We start from the raw sequence: 10,870 nt of genomic DNA, 5'->3' as shown, positions 1-10,870 counted from the left end.
GTTATAGCATGAATAAAAGACTATTATCATGAACAAAGAAATATAATAATAACTTATTTATTATTGCCTCTAGGGCATATTTCCAACACCTATTATGTTTTCATGAATATATATGAGTTCTTGATCCTATCTTGCAAGTTATAGTCACCTACTACGTGTTATGATCCGGCAACCCCGGAGTGACAATAGTCGGGACACTTCCCGGTGATGACCGTAGTTTGAGGAGTTCATGTATTCATTAAATGCTAATGCTTTGGTCCGGCTCTCTATTAAAAGGAGGACTTAATATTCCTTAGTTTCCATTAGGACCCCGCTGCCACGGGAGGGTAGGACAAAAGATGTCATGCAAGTTCTTTTTTATAAACGCGTATGACTATATTCAGAATACATGCCTACATTATATTGATGAATTGGAGCTAGTTTTGTGTCACCCTAGGTTATAACTGTTGCATGATGAATGCCATCCGACATAATTATCCATCACTGATCCATTGCCTACGAGCTTTTCACATATTAATCTTTGCTTAGTTATTTTTCCGTTGCCACTGTTACAATTGCTATGAAACTGCTACTGTTACTTTTGCTGCCGTTACCGTTACTTTCATACTATTTTGCTGCAGATATTAAGTCTTTCAGGTGTGGTTGAATTGACAACTCAGCTGCTAATACTTGAGAATATTCTTTGGCTCCCCTTGTGTCGAATCAATAAATTTGGGTTGAATACTCTACCCTCGAAAACTGTTGCGATCCCCTATACTTGTGGGTTATCATCACTGCATGATTCCATTGGAATGGTTAGTTTTGTTAGAAACAAGGTGCCATCTTCTATACAATTTTTTCTGCTTGTTCTTTTTTTTGGTGGTCATCAGCTACAGTCCTAGTTGGTTTTCGCCTGGGCATCTAAACAAAGTGCCATGTATTGGTTTGTGAACTGGTTCTTAGGCTGCCTTCCCTCTTTTTTTTAGATAATAAGACTTCACTTTTCATAAATCTATGTTTGTTTTATCCTTAGTTTTCCAATTATACAATTCTCTTCCCAGTAATTATTACTGAAATTTATGCCACAGTAATCGCAAATAGTAGTTTGTTTTGTGTTTTTATTCTTTTTATCAACAATTCATGTTGCTCATTACTAGAAATCCAAGCTCTAGTCATACACTTGTCAATTGGATACATGATTCTAACTTTCTTACTTTTTTCATAGTTCAGGCAACATCAAGCTGTGTTACCTGATGTCGAAGCCGAGTGGGGAGAAGATCGCCTTGCTTTATCACCTTGCAGCTCATCTTATTTAAAAGTGTCTTTGCCTCGGACATCACAACTCCTTGGACATCACAACTTGATAATTTAGAACTGTTTGTAGTGACCAAACTTGAGCAATGATGTATCAATGCCGGCTGTAATTATTGCTTTCGTGTCGGCACACGAAAACAATTTTGGTCCACAATTGATCGCCGTGAAATGTGAACCGATCAATATTAAACCTTTTTGAAATGATGGATTTCAGTTCTAATATTTTTCAAACTTCTACTTTAGATGGATTCTGAATTCTCTTGTGTTTGTATTTTATAGAATTCTTTCAGAATTATTTATGGAATATTTACCTATGACCTGTGTCTATTTCATGTAAATTCTTTGTTATATTTGCATTAGCATGTGTGGGGGTTCTCCTTCCCTGCCGTTACCATTTGGGCAACAGGGACAGTGGGGTTATCTTCCCCATGGTGAGAGGGATCGGGGATGCACAAGGAAAATCCACGCTGGGGGATTGGTGGCCAGGGCTGTATTCACCTGGGAACGATAATCCCCCATGGAAGTGTGGAGAAAATCACACCCGTGCTTATTTTTACCCTGGAATTTCTCTCCCGAGCAACCAAACATAGCCTAATAGGAAAAGTGGTCATTGCCCACAACGGGGTAAGAATGACTTCCCATCTGGCTCGACGAGCATGCACAAAGTGTACCGCAATTTCACCGCCAAAAACAATAAGCAGCTCCACCAATAAGCTAGAAATAAGATCTACGTATATCTCCACCAATAAGCTAGAAATGACAAAGTTGGCTTACCAAGCACAACAACATAAATATGCATAACAGGAAGATGAAATATAGACCTTGTCTTATACTACATCATAATAGTACAGGAACAATTAGCATAGACACAAGACCAAAGTTATCAAAGAAGAATGCCTTGTATCATAGTGGTAGGAACAATTAGCACACACAATAAGCTAGAAGTAGCAGACAACTTCACCAGGCAACAGTTCACATGATATCAACAAGCGTCAGCAAGCTTCATGATGGGCATACGTGGAATTGATTCCCATGCGTAAGGGTGTACAGATCCATTCACCGAGATATCATGCTGGCTTTCAATGAGTAAGGACCAAGCAACAGTTATCTGCACTTCACAATCACCAAGCTTACAACTTTTTCGACTTACGTTGCTGAATTTGGTTGGAAAGACGACACTTTGACTGATTCCTCCAGCCTGCATGAGAATTTCCAGGCTCCCTCTTGATTTTACAGATACAACCTGTCTCGACAGATCTAGATAACGCTCTTTACTCATAGGCATTTTTCCAGCTTGTGAATCAAGCAGCAAAACATGCCCAGAGCCACTGCCTTCAGTTTTGTCCCCAGGTAGCGTGGAGCAAATGACTTTGATGCCATTGTCACAAGGCAATGAGCCCTTAACAACACGGACACCGAGGATAGTGGCTTGGTGTGATTGTTCAAGATGATCATAGCATAAATCAATGTCACAAAGGCCACGGAGGAGACACGTAGAAACACCGTCATAATCATCGAAGGCTTTACTGATCAATGTGGTATCTTTAGATTCCACTGTGCCCTTTAACTTTAGATGAACTTCAATTGTAACAGTGTCCTTGGACATAATTGCACGAGACGGGCCAGTCAAGTGCAAGAAAGGATACTGCAAGCATCATTATTCACCATTAGCATGTAAACAAAGATGCAAACAATAAGAGAAAGAACAGGAAAAATACCCATGCATACCTCTGTCGTGAGGATTTGGCAGTCATCCCTAGTGCGAAGGAAGAGAAGGTTGCGACGATAGTCCACAACATCTCGGGCAGCGACTACACCGTATACCTTCAGTGGCCACTCAAGGGTGAAGCCTTCTCTTTCTGCAACTTTAATAGAGTAGACCTGCATGGTCCTCCCGAGTTCAGCACCCACTTCAGTGTGGCCTGGTATGATTTGGGTAAAGTACATAGGGCTCAATAATGCTGCATGCAACCAAGTTAAGTATGTGTTAGAAATCTAACGTGAACTACCTAAAGATTGCTTTTGCTGTCCATTATGAATAAAGAAGAATCAATGATTAAAGTAAATCACTATGCTAACAGAATGAATTAGCTTGCTTGAGACATGCAGTAAATGGAAGAAGAAAAGGAACTAACAAAAACCATATCACTAGCACATTTACTCACTTGGGTCTTCGAAGCTGCCAAAGTTGCTGCGCCTACATTCCCAATCTCTACGGTAAGCATTGAAATAATACTCCTCAGCCACCTTCGTCGCCTCATACACATCCTCAACTTCCACATCCTTATCCCTGTCCAGGTTTAACTTTATCAATTCCAATCCCTCTCTGAAATCTGGCACCCATTGACCAAGCCGGTCAAAAACTGCAGAGATAAACTTCAATGTGGAGCAATAGTGTGCGAAGGGCTCCCGAATAAGCATGCATATCGCTAGAAATTTTGGTTCTGTTGAGACTAGCTGGCACATGTTGTCCCACAGATCATCAAACTGCCGGGAGAGCAGAGCTAATTTGAAGCTGACCCTCGGCACCACCTCAGCCCTAACAGTCTCTGCCTCTGCCTCCTCAATCTTGTTTCTGACAGATTCAGCTATGGGGATTGAGTTATTGACCGGCAGCTCATTGAACTGCTTGGAGACTGATTTGCCACCGTCACCAATCTTGCTCTGTGTCTGTACCATTATGCCTTCATTGCCAATGCTCGCCAATTTAAACTCGCCACTGCTTCCCTTCGACTACTTCCCTCCAGTATCCATCTCAATGCCATCGCCAATTTTGCTCTGGGTATCTGTCAATTTCCCTTTATTGCTGATCCAACAGGCATTCTGCATCGCGCGGATCCTCTTCTGGGTCTCATAATTGAAAAGACCAAAGATCTTATTCGACAGCTCATACATATCCAATTTCAACACCTGAAGATTCTTGTATTCCGCAGAGCCGTAATATCCAATCTCCACCATCTTCTTCTCCTGGGCCTGGATCCAGCAGATACTCTTCTGCATGAAGATTGCAGCCTGGCAGAGCTCCTCGCTTAAAATGGGCTCGCCACTCCTTCCCTTCAAATTCCCTGTGGTCGCGATCCCACTGTCATCTGACTGTAGCATCTTTGAGTGAACGAGGGACCAAGCAACAGTAATCTCAACCTTAGAGCCATCAGCAAGGGAGCATTCACATTCACTTGTGTTGTATTTTTCAGATTCAAGGACGAATTTAGCAGCAAACTCAGTCTGTGAATCGTCCATTATGAGGACCTGCAGCTTTCCATTTAATTCCACAGAAACTACATTCCTTGCCAGTTCAAGGTAGCCATTTTCAGTCATAGGCATTCTTCCACATTTTGAATCAAGCAGCCAAACTTGCCTACATGATGCTTGCTCAGGGATATCTTCACTACCCTCCTGAGGCAATGAATAGCAAACAACTCCACCACCATGTAGAAAAGGCAACGATTCCTGTTTTGGTGTAACAGCCACACTCAAGATAGTAGCCTGGACCGACTGTTTAAGTTGCTCACAGCACAACTCCACTTTGCAAAAGTCATTTTTGGCAAGATAGGTACCGGAATTGTCAGCATTGTAAAAGCCAAATGTACTGATCAATGGTGTATCTTCCGATTTTTTTGTGCCCTTTACTATTAATTGGATTTCGATGTAAACAGTATCCATCGAGACAATTGCACGAACCGGGCCCGTCAAGTGCAAGAAAGAATCCTGCAGGCATCATCATTTGCCATTGACTGTTCAACAAGGATGCAGGCAACAAGCAAAAGATCAAGAACACAAAAATACCATACATACATTTTCTTCGAGGATTTGGCAGTGCTCTCTTGAACAGAGGAATAGAGGGTTGCGACGACGGTCCACAGCATCACGGACTGCAACCACTCCATACACCGGCAGTGGCAAAAAATCGGGTTTTACTAGTGATACTTTGATGGAGTAGATTTGTAAGGTACTCCCAGCGACAGCTTCAGTTGGAATGTGGCCTGGTGTGCAATGCGTAAATTGCATGGGGCTCAATAACGCTGCATGCAAGTTAAGTACGAGTTAGAGATCTAACATGAAGTAACTAGTCTATTCAAGAAGAGTATATCCGAATCAATCTGGTTACATAATAAAGTGGACTAAATTCCAATTTGGAAGGAATCAGCTTCCTTGAGACATGCAGTATGTCAAATAACTACCATCGGGTAACTAGCATGCATGCATGTTTACTCACTCTGGTTTTCGAAGCTGTGGCCATCCTTGCCCCATATGCGTTCCCAGTACAGACAGTATGCAGCGAATTTCTTCTCCTCCATCTCCATGGAGTGTTCTTGGCCTTCCCTGGGGCTGTCGTTCTCCAACTCCTTCATTGCTGACAAGAAAGATTCTGATTTCAACTTGATAATTGTTGATTTCACTTTGAAGTCGAAGGCTGGGTCCATTTGCTGGAGCATGCTAATACGTTCAGAGATCAATTGCAATTTGGAGATACGAGATAGATATGGCTCAGAAATAAACTTCTTCATGGTGCTCCTTATATCTTTGTTTTCTGGGGAGAACGATCTCAAAATGTTACACATCTCATGCCTCAGCTCATCGATCTGCTCGGAAAACAACGACAGTCTGAAGCCGAACCTAAGCACTGCCATTGCCTCCTCCCTGATGGTTTTTTCTTCAAATACCTTAAGAATGTCAGCACCCACCACTTCTTCAAATTTCAACAGGATTTGGACTGTCAATTCTTGCACAGTTTCCCATCGGAGTTGACTGTCTGCCTGGCCAACGATCCACTCATTGGCCTCATTTGCAAACAGATCAAACAGCTCCTCGATTTCTGTGTCTCCGCCTATCTCTCCACCGGTGAGGATTCCGGCACGGTGGAGCAGATTCTCGAGTTCGAGGGATGCGGAACTCCTGCTTCCCTTCGACGACTTCCCTCCAGCTTCCATCTCTCCGCCGTCGCCAATCTTGCTCTGGGTCTCCATCGATTCCCCTTCATTGCCGATCCAACCGGCGCTCTGCATCGCGCCCATCCTGTGCCACAATTGTGCCCATCATGCGTCAAGACGGCCATATCCACTCTGAAATCCGGAAGATTATCATAGCCAGAGTCGCTATGTGCAATCTCCTCGATCCTGGCCTCCTGGTCCTGGGCCTCGATCCATTGGATGCTCTCTCGCATGCAGATTCCAGCCTGATAGAGCTCCTCGGTAAACATGGACTCGCCACTCCTTCCCGTCGAACTCCCTGCGGTGTCCATCTCACCTCCTCACCACTGTGCGCCGCCGCCGCTCTCGTTTTTTTGTTCGGGGGAAAGCAAAGATCCCCCAGCATAGGGTTTTCAAGATACGGTGCAGACGGGCGTGCGCCCATATATTTTCTCTCAGGCGTAGCCAGGCCCAGTAGATCGAGACGGACCTTCCCGGCAGCCCAGCCCAGTATCACTGTCGTCATTTCAAAATAAGATCACGAATTCACCTAAAAGAATAAGATCACGAATTTGGAAAATGTTAGCAAATTCAATAACGAACATTTCTAAAATGCTGTAAAAAATGGAGGAAAAAATTAAATCCCGATTTTTTTTATAAAAATGAATATTTCTTGAAAAAAATGAACATTTATTTACGATAGCGAAAATTTGTTGAAATTTTGATTAATTTACGAAATGCAAACAAAATCTGAAAACATGATTTTTTTTGGAAAACATGAACAAATTTTAAATCCCAAACATTTTGCAAAACCGAATAATTTTTGACATTTTGAATTTCTTTAATGATTTTGACAAACTTTGAGTAAAAAACAAGGAAAATGAATAAATTAAAAAGTGAAAGAAAAATACAAAACAGAAAAAATGTAAACCAAAACCAAAAATAAAAGACCGAAAAACCGCTAGGAACCTTTTGAAAAGTTCCCAAAACCGGCTTGGGACCATCTAGGGAACCCAGAAAATGTTAATATGTAAAAGTAGTCCGACAAATATATAAAAGGTCTCATACCATTCAAGATATGTTACGTGTATTTTAAATATGTTTAACATTCATTTGAAGAAATGTTCAGACATGAAAAAACTGTCATCACGTGTTAGAAAAATGTTCTTGACATTTTACAATAATATTGTCCAATGTACTAAAATCATGTAGTTTACAAACAAAAATTGCGTGTGGGTGTTTTTCATGGTCCCTATTCTTCCTGTCAAACTCGAATCGCATCCAGGATTATACTGCTTGTACTATCAGCTTGCACGGTGATCATCTCTGCTTTGCCAAAAAATACATTCAGAAACTGAACCAGCATATTTTTTTTTCTTTTTTTTGAGGGAGAAACTGAACCAGCATCTGACGCTGCCTTGTGTTGCCCATATATACCTTTTCGGATTACTATTACACTAAGAAGTACAACTAGCTAGAATGCCATCTTCACTAAGTGAACCTCTTCAACAAGCGTAAACAAGCTTCATGATCGGCCTACGTGGAATTGATTCCCATGCGTAAGGGTGTATAGCTCCCATCACCGAGATTTCATACTGCTTTTCAACGAGCAAGGACCAAGCAACGGTTATCTCCACTTCACAACTACCAAGCTCGCAACTTTCTCGACTTATGTCGCTGAATTTGGTTGGGAAGACGACACTTCCACTGATTTCTCCAGCCTTCATGAGAATTTCAAGCCTTCCTCTTGATTTTACAGATACAACTTGCCTCAACAGAAGATAACCCTCTTCACCCACACGCATATCTCCAGCTTGTGAATCAAGCAGCAAAATACACCCAGCTGGGCGCTTACCACCGCCTTCGGTTTTGTCCTCAGGTAGTGCGGAGCAAACTATCTTGATGCCATTGCCACAAGGCAATGAGCCCCGTACAACACGGACACCGAGGATAGTGGCTTGGTGTGAATGTTCAAGCTGCTCACAGCATAACTCTATTTCACAAAGGCCCTGAAGGACACGGGTGGAAATAATGTCACCACTATCAAGATCTTTTTCATCATAGAAAAAGGCTTTACTGATCAATGTTCTATCTTTAGACTCCACCGTGCCCTTAAGTTTTAGGTGGACTTCAGTCGTAACTGTGGGTTCCATTATGCCCCCAGACATAATTGCACGAGAAGGGCCAGTCAAGTGCAAAAAAGGATCCTGCAAGCATCATTGTTCACCATTAACTTGCCAACAAAGATGCGAACAATAAGAAAAATAACAGGAAAATATCCATGCATACCTGTTTTGTCAGGATTTGGCAGCCATCCCTAGTGCGATAGAAGAGAAGATTGTGACGATAGTCCACAGAATCTCGGGCAGCAACTACACCATATACCTTCAGTGGCCACTCAAGGGTGAAGCCTTCTCTTTCTGCGACTTTAATGGAGTAAACCTGCATGGTCCTCCCGACTTCAGCACCCAGTGACGATGTGTGTTGGAAGTAGTTCCAAGATTGATATGATCATCAACGCACACTCCCTATACTTTCGGGATTAGTGTTGAACCTAAATAAGTGTTATTTGGTGTTTGCGTTGAGCATGAATATGATTTGATCATGTTTATTGCAAACGGTTATTCATTTAAATTAGAGAATAATTGTTGTTATGTTTACATGAATAAAACCTTCTATGGTCATACACCCAATGAAAATGGTTTGTTGGATCTCAATCGTAGTGATACACATATTCATAATATTAAAGCCAAAAGATGCAAAGCTAATAATGATAGTGCAACTTATTTGTGGCACTGCCATTTTAGGTCATATTGGTGTAAAGCGCACGAAGAAACTCCATACTGATGGACTTTTGGAATCACTTGATTATTAATCACTCGGTACTTGCGAACCATGCCTCATGGGCAAGATGACTAAGACTCCGTTCTCCGGAACAATGGAGCAAGAAACTGACTTATTGGAAATAATACATACTGATGTATGCAATCCGATGAGTGTTGAGGCTCATGGCGGGTGTCATTATTTTCTGACCATCACAGATGAATTGAGCAGATATGGGTATATCTACTTGATGAAACATAAGTCTGAAATATTTGAAAAGTTCATATAATTTCATAGTGAAGTAGAAAATCATCGAAACAAGAAAATAAAGTTTCTACGATCTGATCGTGGAGGAGAATATTTGAGTTACGAGTTTGGTCTTCATTTGAAACAATGCGGAATAGTTTCACAACTCACGCCACCTGGAACACGACAGCGTAATGGTGTGTCCGAACATCATAACCATACTTTATTAGATATGGTGCAATCTATGATGTTACTTACCGATTTACCACTATCGTTTTGGGGTTATGCATTAGAGACAACTGCATTCACGTTAAAAAGGGCACCATCTAAATTCGTTGAGACGACACCATATGAACTGTGGTTTGGCAAGAAACCAAAGTTATCGTTTATTAAAGTTTGGGGTTGCGATGCTTATGTGAAAAAGTTTCATCCTGATAAGCTCAAACCCGAATCAAAGAAATGTGTCTTCATAGGATACCCAAAGGAGACAGTTGGGTACACCTTCTATCACAGATCCGAAGGCAAGATATTCTTTGCTAAGAATGGATCCTTTCTAGAGAAGGAGTTTCTCTCGAAAGAAGTGAGTGGGAGGAAAGTAGAACTTGACGAGGTAACTGTACCTGCTCTCTTATTGGAAGTATTTCATCACAGAAATCTGTTCCTGTGACTTCTACACCAATTAGTGAGGAAGCTAATGATGATGATCATGTAACTTCAGATCAAGTTACTACGGAACCTTGTAGGTCAAGCAGAGTAAGATCCACACCATAGTGGTAATCCTGTTCTGGAGGTCATGTTACTTGACCATGACGAACCTACGAACTATGAGGAAGTGATGATGAGCCCAGATTCTGCGAAATGGTTTGATGCCATGAAATCTGAGATGGGATTCACGTATGAGCACAAAGTGTGGACTTTGGTTGACTTGCCCGATGATCGACAAGCCATAGAAAATAAATGGATCTTTAAGAGGAAGATGGACGCTGATAGTAGTGTTACTATCTACAAAGCTAGACTTATCGAAAAAAGATTTTGACAAAGTTCAAGGTGTTGACTACGATGAGATTTTCTCACTCGTATCGATGCTTAAAGTCTGTCCGAATCATGTTAGCAATTGCCGCATTTTATGAAATCTGGCAAATGGATAATAAAACTGCAATCCTTAATGGATTTATTAAAAAATAGTTGTATATGATGCAACTAGAAGGTTTTGTGTCAATCCTAAAGGTGCTAGCAAAATGTGCAAGCTCCAGCGATCCATCTGTGGACTGGTGCAAGCATCTCGGAGTTGGAATATACACTTTGATGAGTTGATTAAAGCATATAGTTTTATACAGACTTACGGTGAAGCCTGTATTTACAAGAAAGTGAGTGGGAGCACTACAACCTTTCTGATAAATATATGTAAATGACATATTGTTGATCAGAAATGATGTAGAATTTTCTGGAAAGCATAAAGGAGTTCTTCAAGGAAAGACCTCGGTGAAGCTGCTTACATGTTGAGCATCAAGATCTATAGAGATAGATCAAGACGCTTGATAAAGATTTTCAATGAGTATGTACCTTGACAAGATTTTGAATTAGTTCAAAATGGAACA

General features: G+C 41.4%; 3 protein-coding genes across 3 annotated transcripts; all 3 read right to left on the bottom strand.

Moving 5' to 3' along the window:
• Positions 1 to 2,102: 2,102 nt before the first annotated feature.
• Positions 2,103 to 3,972, bottom strand: LOC123190684 (uncharacterized). Its single transcript, XM_044603381.1, has 3 exons — positions 3,459 to 3,972; positions 3,022 to 3,254; positions 2,103 to 2,938 (listed from the first exon to the last, which is right to left on the bottom strand). Exons 1-3 carry the CDS (start codon positions 3,970 to 3,972, stop codon positions 2,276 to 2,278), a joined length of 1,410 nt encoding a protein of 469 aa, XP_044459316.1. The 3' UTR covers positions 2,103 to 2,275.
• A 54-nt stretch (positions 3,973 to 4,026) lies between these two features.
• Positions 4,027 to 6,598, bottom strand: LOC123190685 (uncharacterized). Its single transcript, XM_044603382.1, has 4 exons — positions 6,319 to 6,598; positions 5,510 to 6,268; positions 5,089 to 5,315; positions 4,027 to 5,001 (listed from the first exon to the last, which is right to left on the bottom strand). Exons 1-4 carry the CDS (start codon positions 6,533 to 6,535, stop codon positions 4,027 to 4,029), a joined length of 2,178 nt encoding a protein of 725 aa, XP_044459317.1. The 5' UTR covers positions 6,536 to 6,598.
• A 1,110-nt stretch (positions 6,599 to 7,708) lies between these two features.
• LOC123191944 (uncharacterized) lies at positions 7,709 to 8,651 on the bottom strand. Its single transcript, XM_044604477.1, has 2 exons — positions 8,493 to 8,651; positions 7,709 to 8,410 (listed from the first exon to the last, which is right to left on the bottom strand). Exons 1-2 carry the CDS (start codon positions 8,649 to 8,651, stop codon positions 7,709 to 7,711), a joined length of 861 nt encoding a protein of 286 aa, XP_044460412.1.
• Between the last annotated feature and the right edge of the window lie 2,219 nt (positions 8,652 to 10,870).

Source organism: Triticum aestivum, chromosome 2A (assembly GCF_018294505.1).
Source record: "Triticum aestivum cultivar Chinese Spring chromosome 2A, IWGSC CS RefSeq v2.1, whole genome shotgun sequence".
NCBI lineage: Eukaryota > Viridiplantae > Streptophyta > Magnoliopsida > Poales > Poaceae > Triticum > Triticum aestivum.
The sequence above is the reverse complement of the archived record's forward strand: the minus strand, read 5'-3'. Positions and strand labels throughout refer to the sequence as shown.